The following is a 26,597-nucleotide window of genomic DNA, read 5'->3' on the forward strand; positions in this document are numbered from 1 at the left end:
GTGATGGGTGGGTGCAGGTGAGGGGGATGATAGGTGGATGGAGGAGGGGAGAGTTGGAATAGCAATAGAGGATGGAGGGGAGTGAGGGTAGATCCAGGTGAGGAGGATGTTTGGTAGATGGAGGAGTGAAGAGTGGGAGTGGTGACAGGCAGCGAGCTGACAAAGCGCTGGAGATGGTGGAGCCTGGCAGGAGGGCAAGGTGGAACGGGGAATTGAGGGAGGGAGGGCAGATAGGAGAAGTAGGAGGGGAGCCAGTGAGAGGAGGGTGAGGGCGATGGGCAGATGGAATGAGGCAGGGGTGAGGGGGCTGGGGTGGGTGTAGTAGGGACATGGCAGACCAGGAGATGGGAGAAAGGGGACAGACCAGAGCGGGCGACCTGACGTTGGAGACCAGCGTCCACGCTGCCGGGTTGAGTAACGGGGCCAGGAGCAGATGCGAGGTCCTGTTCCTCACTGGCTGGTGGTTCCAGACTGGAGCTGGGTCAGTGCTGCCACATCCTGAGATACAGAGGGGAGCTTGTCCTGCGGACAGCTCCTGCAGATCAGACGGTTACACAGTGCACTGAGGTAGGACGGGGTCAAACTGTAACAGAATGCAAAAGCTGCTGGGAAAAGTGCGGTGCAGGTAAACGATGGAGCGCGGGACCGTAACGAGGTAGGTCGTGAGGTCGGGAGAACGGTGTAAAAGGTCCACCCAAGAGCCCGATAACGGTGGGGTAGTTGCCATCCCTGAGTCTCGTGGGACGTGCTTTCGGGCTTGTGTATATCCTGCCCAGTGGGAGAGGGGAGAAGGGAGAATGTCCGGCGGGGGGGGGGGGGCGGGGGTCTTTGATCATGCTGGCTGCTATCAGAGACGGTGAGAGGTGTGGGCAGAGTCCGTGGAGGGGAGGCTGGCTTCTGTGACGTGCCGAGCTGTGGACTCAGCTCTCTGCGGTCACGGGCGGAGCAGCTGCCGTACTGAGCTGTGATGCACCCAGACAGAATGCTTCCATGGCGCATCGATCAGCCATTTTAAGCAGGAAAGTGTCAGTCAGTCTGCTCAAGGGCAGCTTCCACCTTGTTAACAGACTCTTGGACGGACCTTTGGTCTGATAAGATGGATCCTTGGCCTCACAATCTACCTTGTTATGATCTACCTGCACGGCATTTTGTCTGCAGCTGTTAGACTTTATTCTGCATTCGTGACTTGAGGGCTGTGTGTGTGTGTGTGTGTGTGTGTGTGTGTGTCTGTCTGTCTCCTTGTCTCACGCTCTCTCTACCCTCTCTCCCCCAGAGAAGAGGCTCCACAGGCTGGGTCTGCTGCAGCTCCACCCCTTCGAGGTGACGTATTTCAACGGCAACACCCACTACGCTCCCATCGAGGACGACCACGTCCCGTTTCTGCGGAAGGGTAATGGCGCGACCAACGGCTATGTCGGCGGGGGGGGAGGGGGAGGCCGGCACTGCCTGCCTGTCTGGGAGGGGGCGCGATCTGTGTTCGGTAAGCGGACGGCGCGGCAGTTAGTGCTGCTGTTCCGCACCTCTGGCGACCCCAGTTCGATCCTGAGGAAGGAACCTGGTCGGAGAGGAGAGTGGACCAGAGGAGAGGACCCAGGATGAAGTAATAGGCGGGTAGAAGAGGTGAAAGGCCAGAGTGGGAGTAGATGGTCGGGGGGGGGGGTGAAATTTGTTTATCAGAAGTTCACGCCATCAGGTTGGAGGTTACCCAGACAGAATATAAGGTGTTGCTCCTCCAGCCTGAGTGTGGCCTCCACGTGGCCCAACAGGGAGACTGTGGACTGACATGTCGGAATGGGAATTAAAATGTTTGGCCACTGGAAAGTCGCACTTGTGGCGGATGGAGACAGTGAGTCCCCCGCCGAGAGCGAGGCAGACCCAGGGGTCAGTCGATTGGGGTGCTGAGCTGCATCGGAAAGGTGGGATACAGGCTGAGGCGAGACGGCGGTGTCCAGATGGCGTATCGACAAAGCAGACACCCCAGTTTACGATGAGCCTTGATGTAGAGCAGGCCCCATCAGGAGTGCCGGAAATGATAGACGACCCCAGCAGATTCACAAGTGAAACGTTGCCTCACCGGGGGCCTGAATGGAGGCGAGGGAGGAGGTGAATGGCCAGGTCTGGCACTTGGGCTGCTAGCAGGGACGTTAAAATTATACCCGCTCGTATTAGCCATTTCTGCCCTGAAAAAGAAGTACTGATGCCAACTCTATCAATCTTAGAAACCTCTATCAAATCACCTCTCCTCCTCCATCATGAGACCAGAACTGAACACGAAAATCCAAGTGTGGTCCCGCCAGAGTTTTATGGAGCTGCAACATCACCTCGTGGCTGTTGAACTCAGTTCCCAACTAATGATCCAAAGGTTCAAAGTACATGTGCATTCTGCAGCCCTGAGACTCACCTTCTTCACAGACAACCATGAAACACCATGGAACCCCTTCAGAGCAAATGAAGGGCAGCACACCACAGGCGTTCTTAAACACCTTGTCAACTTGTAAGGCAGCTTGAGTTGGATTTTGGACATGGACCCCTAGATCCCTCTGTTCCTCCACACTGCTAAGAATCCTGCCACTACCCTTGTACCCTGCCTTCAAGTTCAGCCTTCCAAAGTGAATCATTTCACACTTCTACAGATTAAACTGCATCTGCCACTTCTCAGCCCAGCACTGCAACCTATCAACTTTCCGTTGTAACCTTTGACACGTCCAAAGTGGCAACCAGGTTCATATCGATTCCTGTGACTGGGATTCCCCTCTTGGCTTAATAGTGCCGGGCTCGCGGAATTTATAGTGCCAGGGTAATGGACTTGCTAGAAACCTGGGGTTTATAGTGCCAGGGTAATGGACTTGCTAGAAACCTGGGGTTTATAGATATGAATGTGACAATTAATGGAAAAGATAAAGATAAAAACTGTGATGGTGGAACACAAGATACGAAGGAGATGGAATAAGCTTCGAAATACCAATCCATCAGAGTTTTGGCAAGGGAACAGATTCGGGGATTGGTGGAATTAGTCCCTGGTCCAAGTGGCCCTCATAGATGCTGTGTTTGATTTCTAGGAGTCCCCATCCTGCACCTCATCGCCACCCCCTTTCCCTGGGTGTGGCATACAATGGAGGACACGTCCGAGAACCTGGACCCCCCCACAATCGAGAACCTGTGCAAGATCCTGAGCGTCTTTGTGGCGGAGTACCTGGGACTGTAACAGCGGATATTACCAGGCGGCGGACTTGGGACTCGGTCAGAGGAGGGGTCTTCACCCTGGGGAGGGCCCTTCCGTGCAGCTGGAATGCAGAGAATAAGCACTGAACTCTTGACAGTGCTCACTGTCTCACTGGGCACAGAAAGGCACGGCTTGTCCTACAACTGTGGAGATATGAGACATTCGTACTTGACAGTTGAACGTGCCAACCCTCAGGTCTGTGTGTGTGAGTGTGCTTTCATTCCCTGAGACCATCGTGTGTCTCATCTTGTCTCAGGTTCTTTGTCTTGTGTCTATGAAATCACATTTTAACCCCTTGTCTCTCTCTTCTCCCACACCCCGTCTCTCTCTTCTCCCACACCCCCTCTCTCTTCCCCCACACCCCCTCTCTCTTCCCCCACACCCCCTCTCTCTTCCCCCACACCCCCTCTCTCTTCCCCCACACTCCTCTGTCTTCCCCACACCCTCTCTCTTCCCCACACCCCTCTGCCTTCCCCACACCCTCTCTCTTCCCCCACACCCCCTCTCTCTCTTCCCCCACACCCCTCTGTCTTCCCCACCCCTTCTCTCTCTTCCCCACCCCCCCCTCTATCTTTATCTCTCTCTGTCCCCCTCAATCACATTTTCTCTGTCCCCTCTACTCTTTCCCTCCCTCTACCTACCCTGTTCCCTCCCTCCCCCTCGTCGTCCCTCTGTGTGCATTCCCCAGATGCTCTCTGTACGATTTCCTACACCTCTCTAAGACCGGTCATCAGCTGTAGTCCTGTGCGATTCCTGGGGATATCTTTCAGCCCCCGAGATGAATTCTTCAGTCCCGGCTGGCGGTTCTCCGCTTCAGTTGTGGCCACTTGGTTGGCGCGCGTTGGGAGGGTTGTGCGTACAGGACAAGTCCTCCCGGGGAGATGGCACTCGGCAAAGCTGACCAAACTTTGCCATTCCAGTTGCCGGGGCTGCCTCTGGAATCCACCCCCTGAGGGCCAGGCACAAGAGCAGCCCTGACCCGAAGCCTTGTGCAGATGTGTGACCTGTTGACAAGAGGGCTTCCGTCTGGAGTGGCTTCTCTTGGGATAGATACGGGCAGACGTCAGGCATCGGGGAACTACGGCATGGGGCAACTCTCTGGCCTTGATGGTGCTTTAGGTGACCTCAAAGAACCCAGGAGCTCAGGACGATGACCTGGTCCCCAGTACCATTGATGACTGTGTACGTGAATGGCAATAAATGTTTTTATATACACATACTGAGCTGTGCCTACGGGGCGCAGACTTGGAGCAAGGTATGATTTTATTTTTTAAGGATTAGATTTTTTCCCTAACCTTGCATTTTTTTTTTATTTGGAGGGGTCAACATGGGGTAAATGATAAAGACGAGAGATTCTGCAGAGGCTGGAGATCCACAGCAGCTGACACAAAATGCTACAGGGGGCACAGCAGGTCAGGCAGTGTCTGCGGAGCGGAATAAACAGTCGGCGTTTTCAGCCGAGACCCTTCATCAGTTCCTCCAGCATTTTGTGTGACACTCTGGTAAATAACAAGCCTGCCAAGAAAGGGTGGGATGAGGGAACACACAACAGTCCAAATGGAGGGATCAGGGGTGGAAAGAGTTCCTGGGTGTCAACATCTCTGAGGATGTATCCTGGACCCAGTTACAAGGAGGCTGGAGAGCGGCCATATTTCAGCAGGAGTTTGAGGAGATTTGGTTTGTCACCAAAAACACTTGAAAATTTCTACAGATGTACCATAGAGAATGTTCTGACTGGCTGCGTCACCCTCTGGTATGGGCGGGTGGGGGGGGGGCTACTGCACAGGATTGAAATAAGCTGCAGAGAGTTGTAAACTCAGTCAGCTCCATCACGGGCACCAGCCTCCGTGTTATCCAGGACATCTTCACGGAGCGATGCCTCAAAAAGACAACGTCCATCATTAAGGACCCCCATCACCCAGGACATGCCCTCTTCTCATTGTTACCATCAGGGAGGAGGTACAGGAGCCTGAAGACACACACTCAACAATTCAGGAACAGCTTCTTCCCCTCTGCCATCTGATTCCTAAATGGACATTCAACCCATGAACACTACCTCACTACTTTTTTATTTCTGTTTTTGCACCACTTATTTAACCTAACTACTTTAATATATATATATACTTTAATTCACGTTATGCATTCAGTTGTGCTGCTGTCACAGAGACAACAAATTGCGCAACACAGGCCGGTGAATCAGAATGGGGGTTTAATGTCACTGTCATGCATTGAGATTTGTTAACTTCACAGCAGCAGAACCGTGATAACAGAAAACATCTGTGAATTACGGTAAGGCGGGGGTGTGTGTGTGTGTGAATATTTAAAAGGTTAAATGAGTGCTGCAAAAAGAGAAAAATGCAAATACCCATACAAATGAGGCAGTGTATGTGTTAAAGGTTACAAGAAATTGCTTTATTAGATTAATATAAGGAATAAATACAGAGAGAAAGAAACACAGTTACTGAAGAGTAACAGACAAAATAGCTAATGTATATACTAATCACTGTGTCTTTCTACACAATTATACTGCCGGGGAGCTGTAAATATCTGAGAATCCCTCTCTCCACACCCGCCTCTCTCTGCCCCTTCCACTCTCTCTCTCTCACCCCCTGTCTCTCTCCACCCCCCTCCCTCAACCCCCTCTAGCTCTCACCACCCCCCCCTCCCCTCCTCTCTCTCCCCCTCTCCACCACCCCCCCACTCAACCTATTCTCATAAGGCATGCTCCCCAATCCGGGCAACATCCTTGTAAATCTCCTCTGCACACTTTCTGTGGTTTCCACATCCTTCCTGTAGTGAGACAACCAGAATTGAGCACAGTACTCCAAGTGGGGTCTGACCAGGGCCATATATAGCTGTAACATTACCTCTCGGCTCTTAAACTCAATCCCATATTTTGTGTGTGCTACTCTGGCTTTCCAACACCTGCAGAATCTCTTGGGAAATGCCATTTTCTGCAACAGACTTTGAGCACTAACCCATGTCCCAAACCCCCAGGTCCTCCAGTACTCCAGTAACATCTTCCGTGTGTGTGTGTGTGTGTGTGTGTGGCTGGGAGGAAGGGACGGGCCTCGTTTTATTGCTGTTGTGTTTGGTTTGGGCGCATTCGGTGTTGTCTTCCAAGCAATGTAGGCACGCTACGTTGACACTGGAAAGTGTAGCCCCAGAGTGTGTTGGCTGGTTGTTAACACAAATGATACATGTCTCCTTTGACCCTTACTCTTAATAATTTCTCCTTTGGCTCCTCCAACTTTCTCCAAACTAAAGGTGTAGCTATGGGCACCCGTATGGGTCCTAGCTATGCCTGCCTTTTTGTTGGCTTTGTGGAACAATCTATGTTCTGTGCCTATTCTGGTATCTGTCCCCCACCTTTCCTTCGCTACATCGACGACTGCATTGGCGCTGCTTCCTGCACGCATGCAGAACTCGTTGACTTTATTAACTTTGCCTCCAACTTTCACCCTGCCCTCAAGTTTACCTGATCCATTTCTGACACCTCCCTCCACTTTCTAGATCTTTCTGTCTCTATCTCTGGAGACAGCTTATCCACTGATGTCTACTATAAGCCTACTGACTCTCACAACTATCTGGACTATTCCTCTTCTCACCCTGTCTCTTGCAAAAATGCCATCCCCTTCTCGCAATTCCTCCGTCTCCGCCACATCTGCTCTCAGGATGAGGCTTTTCATTCCAGGATGAGGGAGATGTCCTCCTTTTTTAAAGAAAGGGTCTTCCCTTCCTCCACCATCAACTCTGCTCTTAAAAGCATCTCCCCCATTTCACGTACATCTGCTCTCACTCCATCCTCCCACCACCCCACTAGGAATAGGGTTCCCCTGGTCCTCACCTACCACCCCACCAGCCTCTGGGTCCAACATATTATTCTCCGTAACTTCCGCCACCTCCAACGGGATCCCACCACTAAGCACATCTTTCCCTCCCCCCCTCCTCTGCTTTCCGCAGAGATTGCTCCCTACGCGACTCCCTTGTCCATTCGGACCCCCATCCCTCCCCACCGATCTCCCTCCTGGCACTTATCCGTGTAAGCGGAACAAGTGCTACACATGCCCTTACACTTCCTCCCTTACCACCATTCAGGGCCCCAAACAGTCCTTCCAGGTGAGGCAACACTTCACCTGTGAGTCGGCTGGGGTGATATACTGCGTCCGGTGCTCCCGATGTGGCCTTTTATATATTGGCGAGACCTGACACAGACTGGGAGACCGCTTTGCTGAACACCTACGCTCTGTCCGCCAGAGAAAGCAGGATCTCCCAGTGGCCACACATTTTAATTCCACATCCCATTCCCATTCTGACATGTCTATCCACGGCCTCCTCTACTGTAAAGATGAAGCCACACTCAGGTTTGAGGAACAACACCTTATATTCCATCTGGGTAGCCTCCAACCTGATGGCATGAACGTTGACCTCTCTAACTTCCGCTAATGCCCCACCTCCCCCTCGTACCCCATCCGTTATTTATTTCTATACACACATTCTTTTTCTCTCTCTCCTTTTTCTCCCTCTGTCCCTCTGAATATACCTCTTGCCCATCCTCTGGGTCCCCCCCTCCCCCTTTTCCTTCTCCCCGGACCTCCTGTCCCATGATCCTCTCATATCCCCTTTTGCCAATCACCTGTCCAGCTCTTGGCTCCATCCCTCCCCCTCCTGTCTTCTTCTATCATTTTGGATCTCCCCCTCCCCCTCCCACTTTCAAATCTCTTACTAGCTCTTCTTTCAGTTAGTCCTGACAAAGGGTCTCGGCCTGAAACGTTGACTGCACCTCTTCCTAGAGATGCTGCCTGGCCTGCTGCGTTCACTAGCAACTTTGATGTGTGTTGCTTTAGTTAAATCAGACCTGTGGTAGCTGGTGATCGCCAGAGGGCAGAGGTTCTACAAGAAGTCATTTTCTTCAGTGGGATGAAAGCTTCTAGTTTCAGTCGCCTTTCAGGCTAATTAATTAACACACTCAAAATACTGGAGGGACTCAGCTTTTCTGAAGGGAAATAAAGAGCAGATATTTCGAGCTGAGACCCTTCACCAGGGTCTTAGCCCGCAGTGCCGAGATCCTCCCGCGTTTGGAGCGTGTCCAGATTCCCAGCGTCCGCAGAATCTTTCTGCGTCTCACTCAGTTAAAGCGGACCCGTTGTAGCTGCTGTTTGTACACTGTCCACCAGAGGGCAGCGGTGCTCCAAAGCCACCATCGCTACCATCAGCCACTCGGACGGTCCGGTGGTGGGTTGGTTACGGTTTCGTTATTCATAAAACAAAATCTACAACAAACACAAACACCGCGTTTGGCTTTCTTAATGCCCATAGTTTCGACCAGTCTACACTCATGGTTGGTTCTTTAAGCTTTAGTAGGGCTCCCACTACCTATTAAATGCCCTCATTCTGCCCCCCTCCCCTTCCCAGTCCTGCTCCCCCTTTCCAGTACTGACGGCGGATGTCAGCCTGAAACATCGATTTTATTCGTCCCCATGGATGCCGTGGTTCGTTAAAGTTGTCATAGGCGGGGGTGGTAGTGGGGATAAGCTCCCAGTACCGTCTACATGAAGTGAAGTGAACTGAGGGGAGCGAGAGGAAGTGAAGAGAGAGGGTGGGTCAGAGTGAAGAGAGAGGGTGGAAGAGGAAGTGAAGAGAAGGGTGGGAGAAGAAGTGAAGAGAGAGAGTGGGACAGAAGTGAAGAGAGGGGTGGGAGGGGAAGTGAAGGGTGGGAGAGGAAGTGTAGAGAAGGGTGGGAGAGGAAGTGAAGAGAAGGGTGGGAGGGGAAGTGAAGAGAGAGGGTGGGAGAGGAAGTGAAGAGAAGGGTGGGAGAGGAATTGAAGAGAGAGGGTGGGAGAGGAAGTGTAGAGAAGGGTGGGAGAGGAAGTGTAGAGAAGGGTGGGAGAGGAAGTGTAGAGAAGGGTGGGAGAGGAAGTGAAGAGAGAGGGTGGGAGAGGAAGTGAAGAGAAGGGTGGGAGGGAAAGTGAAGAGAGAGGGTGGGAGAGGAAGTGGAGGGGGCTGAAGAGGAAGTGAAGAGAGAGGGCTGGAGAGGAAGTGAAGAGAGAGGGTAGGAGGGGAAGTTAAGAGAGAGGGTTGGAGAGGTAGTGAAGAGAGCAGGGTGAGAGAGGGTGGGAGAGGAAGTGGAGGGGGCGGGAGAGGAAGTGAGGAGAGAGAGGGTGGGAGGGGAAGTGAAGAGAGAGGGTTGGAGAGGTAGTGATGAGAGACGGTAGGAGGGGAATTAAAGAGAGAGGGTTGGAGAGGTAGTGAAGACAGCAGGGTGAGAGAGGGTGGGAGAGAAAGTGAGCAGAGAGGGTGGGTGGGAGAGGTAGTGAAAAGGACGAGAGGAGGGAAGGAAGGTAAAACAGAGAGGAAGGAGAGCAAGAACAGAATGTGAGGAGAATACTTTCCCATTTAATAACATTGCTGACCAACTATGGACTAACCGTTGGTAAATGGGCGGACAAATGAGGGTCAGAAATGACAGGAAGGGCTGAACGGCCTGGTTCTGTACTGTATGACTCATTTTCGTTTGTATAGTCCACACCAGCGGGCCAGTGGTCGCGGATAAACTGGTCTGACCTTTGCCCCCAGGGCACAAGTTCAAATCCCACCCAAGCCGACCAGGAATTTAGACGTCGTTAAATAGATCTGAGATTTAAATAAAATTATTTATTACCACAAAACAGATTGCCGTAGGGGGGAAAGAAACTTTCGAGTTCATTAATGTGGGGAAGCATTTCTTGTATCTGACCCCCGACACACCATCATGGTTCAGTCGTAACTGTCTCCAAGATTCAGGAACAGTCAGGGATGTGGAAAAAACACCGGCAAAGTTTTTAAAATATGTTGCTCGCTGTGTACATGGATCTTGTTCAAAGTTCAAATATTATCCAAGTATGTACACTTTATACATGAAAATTACTTCATTTTTTTATTATTTTTGTTTTACATAACTATCTTAATTTAACTATTTAATATACATACTGAAGTTCATTTATTTACTTTCTATATTATGTATTGCATTGAACTACTGCTGCAAAGTTAACAGATTTCACGACCTGCGCTGATTCTGATTTTGATATAGAGATTCGAAAAGGGTCGAAGGTTCATTTATTATCAAAGTACGCTGTATTCAACTCTGAAAGGTGTCTTCTCCGGATAGCCACGAAACAAAGAAAAATACTGCAATTCAGTTCAGAGAGAAACAGCAAACCCACACCCCGCCCCGCACGAAAAAGAACGGCAACACAATCATCAACCGCCCCCCCCCCCACCCCCGGCACGAAACGCGACAAGAACATCGGCCCCCAAATACCCTCTCCCCGCACAAAAATCTAACAAAAATACCGACCCCCAAATCCTCCATCCCTTGCACTAAAGAGCGAGAAAACACCGAATATTAAAAACTGTCAGATCGAGAAAGAAGTTTATAGTCCATCGTCGGAATTCATATCCGTAAATGCAGGAATCCTTGGTAATATCCTCCGGGCCCAGCGCCAGGACACGAGGCGGGCTCCTCTGACCGACACCGGGATCAGACGGCTCCCTCGTCGCTTTAATCGGGGAAATGGAGTCGGACAGCGGTTTGCACCCCGTCCCCCTCGGAGACGGCAGAGCGCTGGATCACCCGAACCGTTCTCCAAACTACAACCCGCAGGCTCCGGAAACACTTTCGAGACGAAAAACAGATGGAAAATAAGGGAAATGAATAGTTATGTGGTCTATCTACAAGGTAACGACCAAGGGAGCGTAGCGAGCCGGCGCTTATAGCACAACGCTTGACAGTGCAGGTGACCAGGTTCGATTCCCGCTTCTGTCTGCCGGGTGTTTTTGTACGTCCTCCCCGAGATCCTGTGGATTTCCTCCGGGTGCTCCGGTTTCCTCCCACGGTCCAAAAGACCTGCCGGTCGGTGGGTTAATTAGTCATTGTGATTAGGCTAGGGTTAAATCGAGGGGATTGCTGGGCGGCGCGGCTTGAAAGTCCGGAAAGGCTTGTTCCGCCCTATATCCCAATAATAAAAATACTTTTAAAAACTTGACATTCATCTTCTTACAGGCAGCCACAAGACAGAGAAACCCGACAGAACCTATTAAGAAAAAGAAGGCGGTCAAACACCCAATCTCCGGGGGATGGGGACACAAATCGTGCAAACAGTATCAGTAAGGAATTAGCGTTCTGAACTGAAGTTCGGGAGAGCGAGTCCGCAGCCACGCCGCCAGGCGGCGCTACAGCCGATTCAGGAGCAGGCCACAGTCTCAGTTCAGCGCGCAGCCGGTCCTTCCTGCCGTCCCCGACTGTTCCTGTGGTGGGGGGTTCCTCACCTTTCATACGGCACGGGCCTCTTTGGCAGGCCGGTGAAGCCTATAGAGCCCTTCTCAGAATAATGTATTTACATATATCAGCTAAAAACCCGCAGCTTTACAAAATAAACCAATTATATTGGTTAACCAGATGACATGGGTTAAGGGTGAGGGGGGGAAGTTTAAAGGGAACATTACGGGGGGCTTCTTCACACAGAGAGTGGTGGGAGTATGGAATGAGCTGCCAGATGAGGTGGTAAATGTGGGTTCTCTTTTAACATTTAAGAATAAATTGGACAGATACATGGATGGGAGGTGTATGGAGGGATATGGTCCGTGTGCAGGTCAGTGGGACTCGGCAGAAAATGGTTCGGCACAGCCAAGAAGGGCCAAAAGGCCTGTTTCTGTGCTGTAGTTTTTCTATGGTTTCTATATTGAAATAGTTATCAAAATATAAAATAAAACAAATTTATGACATAGTAATCTATGTGCTTTATTAACCCCTTAAATAACAAGACTATTTATATTTAAAATGCATTTTTTTGCCCATCCTGCTCCCGATTTGGTGCAGCTGGCGGCAACTTTGCCGTTTCTTCAGCGTTTGTCTGTTTTACGAGGCCGAGGTGCCAGCTCGACCCTGAACCCAGCAGGAGTAGAACTCGTACAAGGCTGGATTCGAACCCGGGAACTTTTCGCCCCGAAGTCCGGCCCCGATGCCGCTACACCGCCGGCACAAACTATTGGGAAATATGTAGGCAAGTTAATTTTTTAAAAGACATATCAGTATAAAAGCAGTTGCTTAACATGAATAAGATCATTAAACTATGGGTTGGTCTTTGACAAAGTCACACGCATGCAATGTTGGAATACAATCGATTTAATTTTTTTGTGTTAAAAGCTACAAGTGTTGTAAATCCTGATTAGCAAATAACTAGCGATGAGCGTGCCGTAACCAATATTTATAAGAACTGTAACTGAATGTGAAAATATCTGAGATTTCTATTAGTTACCAAGTCCCAGGGGCTGTTAATACTACCGTGGTCGGCTGCCTACATTCATCATTGAAGAAAAAACTAAATTTCAGCGAGAGGTTAGTGAAAATAACGATGTGAATTCCTTCCCATCCGAGTTCACGGACTCGCTGGAATCTGTCCACGGAGAGGGTGAACCCGAGGGGTCCGTGGACCCCAGGTTCAGATTCCCTTGAAAGGGTCAAATGCAGGCAAATGGGACCAACTTATCGGGGATCTCGGCCGGCATGAGTTGGACCCACGCCCTTCTCCCGTGCTCTACCACTCTAAAATGCAGAGGGAACACTTTTAAACTCAAATCTGAGCGAGATTTGTTTTCAAGCTACAATTCCGGACCGGACACGTAGCAACCGCGCCCGCGTCCGTGGACCCCGGGTTCAGAACCCCGGCTGCAAAAGGGGCCCGAGCCCCTGGACTGAATCCGCACATCCCCGCATTGTGCGCGGCTGCTTCTCCCCGCCGGCGGGATCAAGCATTAGGATTTCAGGTTTTAATAGTAAATCCGTGCAGGGCCGGGCGCAGGGCGGATGAGTGGAAGAGGTCGTGGGGGCGGATGGGCGGGGGGGGGGGGGTTGTAATTTCTGCTGTTCCGGAGAGTCCTGCCCGGTCTGGTTACCCGGCAGTATTCAGATGGACGAGTCCGTGATGGGGTGGCTGTGGAAAAAGAACACGCGGCGCCCACGAGCAGCATGGAGGTGTTTCGAGACCGCGGGGGATAAATACCATCCTCGATGACGATAGGGCTTACCACGGTCCGTCCGCTTTCTGTTTGTAACGGAACTGCGCCTTAGTGATTAAAATTTATAACCAATGAGTGGCAGATCCCACGCTTACTGGATCTTCCTGGCTGAATTCTGACCACCAGATTCAACCCAATTAGAGCCCGACCAAGTCAAGGTCACTGCCCCGCGCACAAGTCAGGTGAGGTACTGCTCGTAGCAGCGTCACAGGCTGGTGAGTACGGGTAACACACACACCAAGATTTATACATACATACAACCAGAAAATCTGAAGATGCTGAAAATTCAAAGCAATACACACAAAATGCCGGAGGAACTCAGCAGGTCAGGCAGCATCTGTGGAAATGAATAAACAGTCAACGTTCTGGGCCGAGACCCTTCCTCAGGACAAAGGGTACAAATCATGACAGTCCCAATGAAGGGTCTCGGCCCGAAACGTTGACTCTTTTCCGTAGAAGCTGCCTCACCTGCCGGGTTCCCCCAGCATCTAGTGCGTGTCCCCTTATATACACGGGGTGGAGATACGTCTCTACCAAAGGAGGTGTAAGGCACTCCTTCCCTCTGCTAGCCCTCAGGTCACCCTTGGGCAAGGTGTAGCACCTGCTTAGCCCTCGATCAGGGTCGTGTGAATCCATGGGAGCAGGTGGTGAATGGTCGTATGAGCAGCCGGTGCAGATCACAAGTCCTGGTTATGTGACCACTGACACCAGGCAGACAATCTCTGAAGAGTATTGATAATGGCCGGGGTCACCCATCTTGTAAAGATACTGCCCAGAAGAAGGCAATGGCAAACCACTTCTGCAGATAAATTTGCCAAGAACAATCACGGTCATAGAAAGACCCCGATCGCCCAGGTCACATGACATGGCTCATAAATACAGAAATCTAATGTTACATCTTGGGTATGCAGGAAATTAAATTCGGGTGGAAAACATGTCATCTGGCAAGTGTGGATAACTTCACTCACCCCAACTCTGAACTGATTCCAAACATCAGACTCCTGAACCAGTGTGGATAACTTCACTCACCCCGACTCTGAACTGATTCCACACATCAGACTCCTGAACCAGTGTGGATAACTTCACTCACCCCAACTCTGAACTGATTCCACACATCAGGCTCCTGAACCAGTGTGGATAACTTCACTCACCCCAACTCTGAACTGACTCCCCAACCTATGGACTCACTTTCAAGGCCTCTACAACTCAATTTTTCTTTATTTGCACAAGCCGTCTTCTTTTGCACTTTGGTTGCTTGCTAGTCTTTGATTATGTGTAATTTTTATCGTAAATTTATTTTGAAGTATTAATTTATTTAGGAATACAACGTAAAACAGACCCTTCCAGCTCTACATGCCCCGCCCCACCCGAGCAACCCCTGAGTCAACCCTAGCCAAATCTCGGGACAATTTACAATGGCCAATGAACCCACCTGGTAGGTCTTTGGACGGCAGGAGGAAACCGAAGCGCCCGGAGGAAACCCACGTGGTCACGGAGAGAACGTACAGACTCTCCACAGCCTCCGCCGCTGTCTGCACGTTCTGTGCGTAACCGCGTGGGTTTCCTCCGGGTGCTCTGGTTCCCTCCCACAGTCCAAAGACGTACCGGTTGATAGGTCATTGCAAATTCTGTTTCATTACGGGATAAAGTCAATGAACATTCCTTCTGAACCCGCCTCTCCTCCATTTCTCAAGTTGTTTCCCTGGGGTCGCAATAAACCTTTGTGTATAAACTCTGTTCGGCTTTCGTGCGCTGCCTCTCTCCGTTCTGGCGCCGGTTAGAAAGGTTGGTTGACAGTAGCGACAATCGCGATCTACCCGGGCCTCCCCAGCGAACGGTAACCCCTGTCTGAAGAAGGACGATATGCAGCCGATTTGTTTTCTATGATAAACTCAGAAGATTTTTTAAAAAAAGACAGATGAAGAGGTGATGGTGAAAAAGAACCCGGCCCTTTGGCCCATCGAGTCCAGTCTAACTGCAAACAGGAGAAAATCTGCAGGTGCCGGAAATCCAAAGCAACACGCACACACGAAGTTCTGGAGGAACTCGGCAGGCCAGGCAGCATCTACGGAAAATAGTACAGTCAACGTTTCGGGCCGAGACCCTTCTTCAGCCTTTTCTCTTTGGAGCGGCGGAGGATGACAGGTGACCTGATAGAGGTGTATAAGATGATGAGAGGCATTGATCGTGTGGATAGTCAGAGGCTTTTTCCCAGGGTTGAAATGACTGACAGGAGGGGCCGTAGCTTTAAGGTGCTTGGAAATAGGTACCGAGGGGATGTCAGGGGTAAGTTTTCTACGCTGAGAGTAGCAAGTGCGTGGAATGCACTGCCGGCGGCGGTGGTGGAAGCGGATACAATAGGGTTTTTTAAGAGGCTCTTAGATAGGTATATGCATCTTAGAAAAATAGAGGGCAATGCGGTAGGGAAATTCTAGACAGTTTCTAGAGTAGGTTACACGGTCAGCAAAACATTGTGGGCCGAAGGGCCGGTAATGTGCTGTAGATTTCTACATTCTATGTTCGATCAGGGAAAAGAGTACGAATTAGGACAGTCTTGATGAAGGGTCTCGGCTCCGTTCCACCAGCATTTTTGCGCAGGTCGCCTGAATTTCCAGCATCTGCAGATTTCCTCGTGCTTGCGTTAGACCGAAGCAACGCGCACAAAATGCTGGAGAAAACGGAGCAAATCGGGCAGCAGCGACAGGAAAGAGTCGACGTTTCGGGCCGAGACCCTTCATCAGGACTGTCCTAATTCGTACTCTTTTCCCTGATCGAACATAGAACGTAGAAATCTACAGCACATTACCGGCCCTTCGGCCCACAATGTTTTGCTGACCGTGTAACCTACTCTAGAAACTGTCTAGAATTTCCCTACCGCATTGCCCTCTATTTTTCTAAGCTGCATATACCTATCTAAGAGCCTCTTAAAAAACCCTATTGTATCCGCTTCCACCACCGCCGCCGGCAGTGCATTCCACGCACTTGCTACTCTCAGCGTAGAAAACTTACCCCTGACATCCCCTCGGTACCTATTTCCAAGCACCTTAAAGCTACGGCCCCTCCTGTCAGTCATTTCAACCCTGGGAAAAAGCCTCTGACTATCCACACGATCAATGCCTCTCATCATCTTATACACCTCTATCAGGTCACCTGTCATCCTCCGCCGCTCCAAAGAGAAAAGGCTGAAGAAGGGTCTCGGCCCGAAACGTTGACTGTACTATTTTCCGTAGATGCTGCCTGGCCTGCCGAGTTCCTCCAGAACTTCGTGTGTGCGTGTTGCTTTGGATTTCCGGCACCTGCAGATTTTCTCCTGTTTGCAGTTAGACTGGACTCGATGGGCCAAAGGGCCGGGTTCTTTTTCACCATCACCTCTTCATCTGTCTTTTTTTAAAAAATCTTCTGAGTTTATCATAGAAAACAAATCGGCTGCATATCGTCCTTCTTCAGACAGGGGTTACCGTTCGCTGGGGAGGCCCGGGTAGATCGCGATTGTCGCTACTGTCAACCAACCTTTCTAACCGGCGCCAGAACGGAGAGAGGCAGCGCACGAAAGCCGAACAGAGTTTATACACAAAGGTTTATTGCGACCCCAGGGAAACAACTTGAGAAATGGAGGAGAGGCGGGTTCAGAAGGAATGTTCATTGACTTTATCCCGTAATGAAACAGAATTTGCAATGACCTATCAACCGGTACGTCTTTGGACTGTGGGAGGGAACCAGAGCACCCGGAGGAAACCCACGCGGTTACGCACAGAACGTGCAGACAGCGGCGGAGGCTGTGGAGAGTCTGTACGTTCTCTCCGTGACCACGTGGGTTTCCTCCGGGCGCTTCGGTTTCCTCCTGCCGTCCAAAGACCTACCAGGTGGGTTCATTGGCCATTGTAAATTGTCCCGAGATTTGGCTAGGGTTGACTCAGGGGTTGCTCGGGTGGGGCGGGGCATGTAGAGCTGGAAGGGTCTGTTTTACGTTGTATTCCTAAATAAATTAATATTTCAAAATAATGCCTGCTGCATTCACCAGCGTGTTGCTTCAGTCTCTGCAGTTAGAAGAATGGTGGTGCGGGCAGGGTGACTATCTCATTGAAACCTACCGAATATTGAAAGGCCTAGAGGGAGTAGACGTAGAGAGAGCGTGTTTCCTAGGACCAGCGGGCACAGCCTCACAATACTAGGACGTCCCTTTAGAACGGAGATGAGGAGGAATTTCTTTATCCAGACGGCGGTGATTCTGTGGAATTCATTGCCACGGGCGGCTCTGGAGGCGAAGTCGTTGAGTATATTCAAGGTGGAGATTGATGGGTTCTCGATTAATCAGGGAGTCAAAGGGGAGGATGAAGGAGAATGGGGTTGGGAAGAAACATAAATCAGCCATGTTGGAATGGCGGGGCAGACTCGATAGGCCGCACGGCCCAGTTCTGCTCCTGTGATTCATAGTCTTTGACTATTACGCACCTACTAACATTAATTCCAGTTACTCTCCCCGCAGGTTCTACCCCTCACCTACATGCCGCAATCTGCAGCGGCCAATGAGCCCCTCAACCCCACCCACACTGCTTTGGAGATGTGGGAAAAAACCAGAGGACGGGGGGGGGGCGGAAACCCGCGAGGTCACACGGGAGAACGTGCAGACTCCACGCAGACAGCCTCGTGAGCCCATCTGCATTTCCAAAATATAACCCGTGGGTTGGGTTAGTTTCGCGATGGGTTCGTTTCTCAATCAGCGGATCGGTTATAATGTAACTACCACCCCCCCCTACCCCCGCCCCAGAGCAAGAAGAGCTGTGGAACTTCAGCAATTTTATTTCAGATTTCCATTATCTGCAGCAGCAACACACAAAATTGCTGGAGGAACTCAGCAGGCCAGGCAGCATCTATGGGGAAGAGTCCAGTCAATGTTTCGGGTCAAGACCTTTCATCAGGACTGGAAAGGAAGCGAGGTCAGAGTAAGGGGGTGGGGGGGAGGGGAGGGGAGGAAGAAGTTCAAGGTGGGAGGTGACAGGTGAAACCGGGAGGGGTGAAGCAAAGAGCTGGGAAATCGACTGGGGGAGGAGATAAAGGCTGGAGAAGGGGGAATCTGATAGGGGAGGACAGAAGACTGTGGAGGAAAGGGAAGGGGGTGATGGGCAGGGAAGGAGAAGGAGAGAAGGTGAGAGAGGGGAATTGGAATGGGGAATGTTGGGGGAGGGGGCAAGTACCGGAAACTCGAGGAAATTGCGGTATCGGGCAGTTATTTTTCAGTTAACTTGTTGACACGTTCCCACCTATCCGCACGAAATGTATCTTAAGATCGGATCCAAAAGTTCCCTAAATACTTCAGAAATTCAGGAAAAAAAGTTAACCAGTTCTATTTAATTTATTGCCGTATTCGTGAAGAACGAATTGACTCGGAATTTCAAAATAAACTGGAAGGACAATTAAATGAATAAATGTCTGAATATTTTGATCTTCTGCCTGAAAAAAAAACATGTCGCGGAGGGAGGGAAGACATTACTAAACAGAAATTAGGGATAATTTGCAAAGCCACACACACACACACACACACACACACACACACACACACACACACACACACAGACACACACACACACAGACACACACAGACACACACACAGACTCACACACACACTCACACACACATACAGACACACACACACACACACACACACACACGCGCACACACACACACACACACACGCGCGCGCGCGCACACACAGACACACACTCACACAGACACACACACTCACACAGACACATACACACTTACACACACACACAGACACACACACACACACACACACACACAGAGACACAATGCTGGAGGAACGCTGATTGTTTATCTCCACAGATGCTGCCTGACCTGCTGAGTTCCTCCAGCATTTTGTGTCTGTTGCTCTGGATTTCCAGCGTCTGCAGATTTTCATGCATTTATAACTTGCACTGTGTTGCGTTAAATGATCGGGTTTAAGAAGGTTTATAAATTGAAGACATTTGCAGAATGCATATTGCCTTAAGTGGACCACTCGCCGTGTTTAACCGGGCGATAAAAGTTTTTTTTTACCCCACCTCCAAGGGGGTTGAGAGCGAGAAAATAACGTGCATGAATCTGAAGAAAAAGTCCTTCAAAAGCAGATTTTTTTTTTAAAAAAGAACGTATTTTGTAAAGATTTTACAGACATATAAACGCCAGGCATTCAAACACCGCAGCGGGAGTCTAAAACTACACTCGCTGAATAAATGGATTTTTGATTGTGTTTAAAACCCCGAGTTTATCGTTTTAAACTACAGCTGAATTCGATTCTAGGAGAACTATGAAATTATTGCATTTTTATCATCAGATACGCTTTAACCCCGACAAAGAAACGGAAGAAGAAACATTTAATTCGGGTGTTGGAAGAAATTACTGAGATTTTAATGTTCTTTACTAGTAAATTCGGCACAGTTCCCTCTACCGCAGTTGGGACGGAGGAGATGGTCTATTTGTAGAAAAAAAGAGATATCTAAAGATTCTTTTAAAAATTGTTTAGACCATACATACATCGAAGCTGTAGACAGGCAATAAGCTAAATCATTTCGGGGTGTGATCGTCAGCAGCAAGCGACAGGGAGGTTAAATTTTAAATACAATAATGTAACTCCTCCTCAAACTGGGTCGAATAATTGTGTTCGTAGGTTTAAAGCCCCTGGGGCAAACGGGCATCGCGTTACTTCAAGCAGAGCGTTTCAATAAATGTAGTTTTTATTAATAATTGGTTTCGTGTTTTCTCCCCTAACCTCCTATATTTACATTAAAAATGATAAACAAGATGACCGCTCGGGTCTCCTGGTTCTCCTAAGGTTTTGTTTAATCATGATTAAAGAAACACGGACGAAATGCGGGAGGAACCCAGTACGTCGGGCAGCATCAATGGAAATGACTGAACAGCTTGCATTCCGTCCGAGACCCGCTGGGGGTTCTCAGTCCGGAACGACGACGTTTAATTCCTCTCCATAGATGCTGTCTGACCTCCTAATTCATCCAGTATTGTGTATGTGTGCGTCTTGCTCAAGATTTCCAGCATCTGTAGCACCTCTTGTGTTTATTATCGATTAAAAGAAACTGCCACGACAAAGAATACATCAAATGTCCAAACAGAAAACGTGAAGTTCACCTCGCCGGTCTCTGACTGGGGTTTTTCAAACCGGGGATTACTTCGGTTGCCGACATTAAATTCGGGCGACTGGCGAGGGAGAGGGGAACAAACATTTAGACGTTATTGGCTGAAAAACTAAAATAACGTTTCAAAAATCATGACGAATAATTTGTTGGCAATTATTCGCATTTATTCTTCAACATCACTGTATGGAAATTCTGACAGATATACAGCAGTGTGCAGAAGTGTTAAGCACTCTAGGTTTTTGGTTTCAGAGGGTACGGCCTGCACAAAACCCTGATCTCAACATCGTCGAGGCTGCCTGGGATTATCTGGAGAGACAGAAGCCAGCGAGACAGCCAAAGTCTGCAGAAAAACTGTGGCAAATTCTCCAAGTTCTCCAACCTACCAGCTGATTTTCTTATAAAACTGCACAACAGTGTACTTAAAAGAATTGATGCAGTTTTAAAGGGTGGTCTCACCAAATATTTAGTTTTGTTTTACTGTTTTCCGCTCTTTATAGTAATTTTTGATATCTAGAAACTTTTATTTCATTATTTTGAAATCATCTTCGCTTTACAGATTTTTTTTTAATATAGACTTTTGCTCGGCACTGTATTTTACCGAGGTCGCAGTTAGTTAAATGAAATTATTTATTCAGATCAAGTTTTCTTCATTTTAGAACGCAGTTACATGATGTGAAATTTGTTGTTTTTCGGCAGCGGAACGGACATAAAATTACGATAACTTACAATAAATGCATAAAATGATCGGTACACGGAAAACACAGAGTCCCAATGCAGAGGCAGACGGCCGCGGGCAGTAAAAGACAGCAGTAGTTAAACGAGCGCACGGACTTAAAAAAATTATCACGAGTTAAACATAGTCTCGCAGACTATGCGTGATGTTGCAAAGCAGAGCAGAAAATTCTGTAATACTACCGATATTGCAAAACTAATAATTTAAGTTACAAACATAAGAAATTCAGCGGATGCTGGAAATCCGAAGCAACACACACAGAACGCTGGAGGAACTCGGCAGGTCGGGCAGCGTCTGTCGAAATGAATGAACAGTCAACAATTCGGGCCGAGACCCTTCATCGGAACTCATCATTAAGTAGCGTTTATGAGGATATCCGTAGCTTTTCCTAATATGGTGAATGTCCAGGTAAAACACCGATATTGGAAATGCGCCCTAACGCGAAATGACCCTTTCTCGCTGTTTCCCTTGTCTCTCCCGACGGTATTTGTTTATGTTCTCATTATCTCCCTCCTGGTAACATTTTCCCCTCTATCTCCCTCCGTAATTCTTAACGTTCGTGACCCAACGCTTTCAACTGTCTCTGCTGAATACCATTTAATTAACAATTTAATTGGTTCGGCACAAGATTGTGGGCCGAAGGATCTGTTTGTATGTCGTGCTGATCTATGTTTAAAAAAATGTTCTATCTTCCAGTATCTTTATGTGGTAGGGATTTCGCGCGCAGTTTTGGGATAACAATAAACACGTCAGATATACATTTAGTCTAACTTTACCTCGAGCTGTAATCAAATTTATTTTCTACGTGTTCGCGCGTCTTGTAACAGACGATGTTTTATCTTTAAAATGTCCATTTCTCCCCCAGAATTTATCTGCACTTGACAAGTACAAAAAAAAAACACCGTAATTTATCTTCTGAAAACTAAGATTCACTTCAGGCCGTTCGTTCCTTAAACCATTTTTATTCACGCCATGACCCATAACTGTTTTTTAAAAAGCTGGAGTTATCTCAGACAGTTTTTAAACCGATTTACCGAGCGTCTGTGCTGCGCGTGCAGTTGAGATTTTGTTTCGGTGTGGGTTTTATGAGGTATTTTAAAAATATATATTCGTGCGTTTGAATTTGAAGTACAGTGTACGTTTTTGAAGTTATGCTTGTCTATAGAATCTCTATCTATAGAGGCCTGTGTGTGCGTGCGTCTCTCTCTTTCCCCCTTTGTGTCAGTGTGTGTGTGTGTGTCTCTGTCTGTCTGTTTAAGGTTCCCGAATATTTTGTAAGCCCCGAAGAAGAGTCTCGGGCCAAAACGTCGACCATCTATCTAATCATTTCCACAGATGCTGCCCGACCTGCTGAGTTCCTCCAGCATTTTGCGTGAGTCGCTCTGGGATGTTTTTTTTAAAGTGTGCGTCTGAGTTTCCACAGTTTGGCGTGCTCGCGTTTGCTTGTGTCTGTGGAACTTTGAAAACAAATCTCCACAAACACATCGATTCGTATTTGTGTTTTGAATACCCCCAGGCGTATGCGGAATAAATTTATTTTTTTTAAAACTCTCCTTCGGCGAGACTGAGTCAGTGTTTAACCCGTGTGTGATTCTTGAGTCGTATTACGTACTTGTGCGCGTTTAACTGTGTATCTGCGTGCAGTGTGTTTTACTGCGTGTGACAATGTGTCTTTGTGTCGGGCAGGTGTGTTCTAAAGCTTCCAAAGTACAAATAAATGATTTTTAAACATCTAGAGGTATATTTGAGCCTGCCCGTTTCCCTGCCTTTGAATTCGTGCTGTAGAGGTGTTTTATTTATTTAAAGCAATATGAACGAGACAGAAGAATTGAAGACAGGGTCCTTACCTTTCAGATACTCCGGATTGCCCGCAGCCCTAACTTTCATCGCGAAGAGGGCAAAAATAAATAAATTCATTAACATTTTCAGTGGGCCTCCGAGCCTAGGTTTGGGAATGAACACCTTCAGTGGGTTTGGGGGTGGGGGGGAGTGCAGATCGGGGGAAGCTGATTGGCTCCAGCGGCGTTGAGCGGCGAGGCTATTGGCGAGAGGTTGAGGGACCCGAGAGGGGAGGGGCCCGGCAAATCTTCGAGGTGCTGCGGGGGTGGGGGCGGTTTCTGCGATTTGACATTCGCGGGGAGATTACGGGGAGAACTGGATGTCGTGGCGGCCATGGGAGAGCCCGAAGTGTCCGACCGAGCGCTCTTCGCCATCAAGAACCTCCTGCCCGAGACGATGGTCGGCAGGAGCCCCGAGCTGAAGCTGGAGAGAAGCGGTCGCGGGGAGGACGGGCCGTCCGGTGCCAGGAGGTTGCCGGCTCGGGACGTCCCAGGGAAGGAGGCAGAGCGAGACGGAGTGAACGGGGAAGCGAACAGAGACAGTGTCAAGCACGAAAAGCCCCCTTTCAGCTACAATGCCCTGATTATGATGGCTATTCGCCAGAGTCCGGAGAAGAGGTTGACGCTGAGTGCCATTTACGAGTTCATAATGCGGAATTTCCCTTATTATAAGGAGAACAAACAAGGTTGGCAGAACTCAATCAGGCACAACCTGAGTCTGAACAAGTGCTTCGTCAAGGTGCCGAGGCATTACGATGACCCGGGCAAGGGCAACTATTGGATGCTTGACCCCTCCAGCGACGACGTGTTCATCGGAGGGGCGACCGGCAAGCTGCGGAGGAGGTCGACCTCAACCAGGGCCAAGCTGGCTTTCAAGAGGGGAGCGAGACTCGCCTCCCCGGGCTTGGCGCTGGCCGGCTCGCTCTACTGGCCCGTGTCTCCCCTCCTCTCTTTGCACCAAGCCCACCCGGGCCTCGGCGCCGCGGCCTCGTACCCGGACCCGGCCGTCTCCTACGCCGCCGTCCTGTCGCAGCAGCTCGGCGCCGGCGGCGACAAGCTGGCCGCTCTCGACCTGCCCTTCGGCGCCGCCCACCACCAGGTCGCGGCAGCCGCCCTGGCCACCTCCCTGCCCCACGGACTCGCCATCCCCGCCTCCTACAGACCGTGCTCCGTTAACTTGCTCGCCGGCCAGGCCGGTTACCTCATCTCACAGTTCCAGCACCCGCCGGTGACCGGACCGGCCGCCTCCCTCGCTGGAATGGCCCCTCCGCTCTTCAAACACAACGAAGAATTCGTCACGCCTTATTCCAGCTTTCCCAATACCTTCCTCCCCAGCCAGACCCAAAACCCTCCCTTCAACCCCCTGGTCCTCTGAAAGCCCGGGACCGGATTATTTATTATGTAAATAACAGACTGAAGGCACAATTAACTAATGAGTGTAATGGGAGGGGGATAAATTATTGAAAACAGACCATTTATCTGTATAGAATCAGTATTGGAGGAACTTATGTTTATTTGCAATGAGGTATGTAAAAACTTTCAATATTAAAGGTAATGTTTGAGTTAAAAACTAAAGTCAGAAAGATTGTGACATTTTTACAAACCTTTCTAAACTTAAGCTGTAAATGGTGTTGGAAATGTTAAAAAATGTAAAAAAAAACTCAGCAGGCCAGGCAGCATCTGCGGAGAGAGAAATAGTTGATGTTTTAGGTCAGAACACAGCCTGTGTTCCTGCCTCCCTACTTCATAGTTTGTAGCTAACAAATTATTAGATATGAGTGTGTATCTAATTTGGCACATGGAGCATTATCCGAGTGAGGGGGGCGGGGGTGGAGATTGTCAACGTAACGCACACAACGTACAGTCCTGGTGAAAGGTCTCGGGCCGAAACGTCGACCGTTCGTTCATTTCCATAGATGCTGCCTGACCTGCCGATTTTATTTGTTTATCGAGATACTGTATTGCGGAAATGAGCTGCGCCGTCCAGCCCAATCACAGGACGATTTACAATGACCAATTACCTACCACAGTCTTTGGAGGAACTGTGAGAGGAATTACACATGGTCACACAGTCACGGGGAGAACGTACAAACCCGTAGAGACAGCGGCGGGAATCGAACCCGGGTCACTGGTTCTGTAAAGCGTTGTGCTGACCACTACAGTACTGTGCTGAGATTTCTTCCAGCAGTTTGTGTGTGTGTGTGTGTGTGTGTGTTACTGTGTGTGTGTGTGTGTGTGTGTGTGTGTGTGTGTGTGTGTGTGTGTGTGTTACTGTGTGCGCGCGCGTGTGTGTGTGGTGCGTGTGAGTGTGTGGAGTGTGGTGTGTGTGTGTGACTGTATGTGTTACTCAGGATTTCCAGCATCTGCAAAATCTCTTGTGTTTATGATTTGTCAACGTTTCGGTCCGAAACCCTGCATTGGTGAAAAGAAATTTACAGAACGAGTTCCTTCCTTTTTCTCTCCACAGATGCTGCCCGACCTGTTGGATGTTTCCTGTTTGTGTTTTTTTTTTCGTTTGATTTTATTACAGGTTTCCAGCATCTGCAGTTTTTTTAAAGTTACATTTTAAATCGCATTGGAATGTGGGTGCCACCGACTGCAGTGTGGTCAGCGGAGGGGGAGCGGTGTATGACCGGCCCGTCTTCTCTGTACACTGGTTACGAATTATCTTCCCAACATTATGGTCCGGACTCTAAAAGCTGGGCATTTGCCCATCCTCAACACTTTGAAAGTGACGTTGGTGAGATCCAGGGAGATGCCGCTATCGAACTCCCTGTCCGGAAAATTGAAGAAAGATTCGAGAGAAATTTTTCAAAATGCAAATTTAACGAATTTAGAAAAGGGGGCTCGAGATGAAGCTACAGATAACGGAAATTTTAAATAAGATATCGTAAAGGCACTGGAAAGACTCAGTGGGTCAGGCCAGGGTCTATACAAAGCCAGACAGAATTAATATTTCTGGTTCAAGACCTTTCTGAGACTCTCTGAAATTTAAATCCAGGGTAACACACACACACACACACACACACACACACACACACACACACACACACACGGGCACACTCACAAACAATACTGGAGGAACTCAGCAGGCCAGGCAGCGTCTGTGGACAGGAATAAAGAGTCGACGTTTCGGGCCGGGATCCTTCATCAAGACTGGAAAGGCACCCAGTTCAGATGAAGTGGATTCAACTTGAAAAATTAACTGTAGTTCCCCCCCCCCCACCGATGTTGTTTGTTTCCGCTATTTTCCTTCTTTATTGACCAGGAGGCTAATTGGTAACGGTACTCAGGGACAGAGTTAGGCGCCATCGTCCCCACCGCCCTGCTGTGTTTTACAGTGCCTGCGAGGGGCTTCACTCGCAACTTGTTCCTGCCGCTCCTGTTCGTTCTGAGCGGTCCGGATTCTGTGAGCTTGCTGGAACGGAGAGCCGAGGGCTGCTGTTTCTATAGATAGAATCAGAGTACAGAATCAGGTTTAATATCACCGGCATATGTCGTGAAATCTGTTAACTTTGCGGCAGCAGCACATTGTAATACATTATAAATATAGGAAAAAAACTGAACAGCGCAGAAACAGGCCATTCGGCCC

General features: G+C 49.2%; 2 protein-coding genes across 4 annotated transcripts in view; both read left to right on the forward strand.

The window, feature by feature from the left end:
- LOC140203773 (glutaminyl-peptide cyclotransferase-like) overlaps positions 1 to 4,438 on the forward strand; it is a 31,260-nt gene extending 26,822 nt beyond the window's left edge. For all 3 annotated transcript variants that reach the window (XM_072269837.1, XM_072269838.1, XM_072269839.1), the window contains 2 exons: positions 1,274 to 1,390; positions 3,060 to 4,438. In XM_072269837.1, the coding sequence (XP_072125938.1) occupies positions 1,274 to 1,390; positions 3,060 to 3,205 (263 nt within the window). In that variant the 3' untranslated portion in view covers positions 3,206 to 4,438. The remainder of the gene's footprint in view (positions 1 to 1,273; positions 1,391 to 3,059) is intronic.
- Positions 4,439 to 23,339: 18,901 nt separating this feature from the next.
- Positions 23,340 to 24,380, forward strand: LOC140204427 (forkhead box protein G1-like). Its single transcript, XM_072271150.1, has one exon. The coding sequence runs from the start codon at positions 23,340 to 23,342 to the stop codon at positions 24,378 to 24,380; it is 1,041 nt and encodes a 346-aa protein (XP_072127251.1).
- The last annotated feature ends 2,217 nt before the right edge of the window (positions 24,381 to 26,597 follow it).

This window comes from Mobula birostris, chromosome 10 (assembly GCF_030028105.1).
Source record: "Mobula birostris isolate sMobBir1 chromosome 10, sMobBir1.hap1, whole genome shotgun sequence".
Lineage (NCBI taxonomy): Eukaryota > Metazoa > Chordata > Chondrichthyes > Myliobatiformes > Myliobatidae > Mobula > Mobula birostris.

Coding starts and splice junctions, on each gene's coding strand:
- LOC140204427 (XM_072271150.1), top strand. CDS start 23,340: ATGGGAGAGCCCGAAGTGTCCGACCGAGCGCTCTTCGCCATCAAGAAC.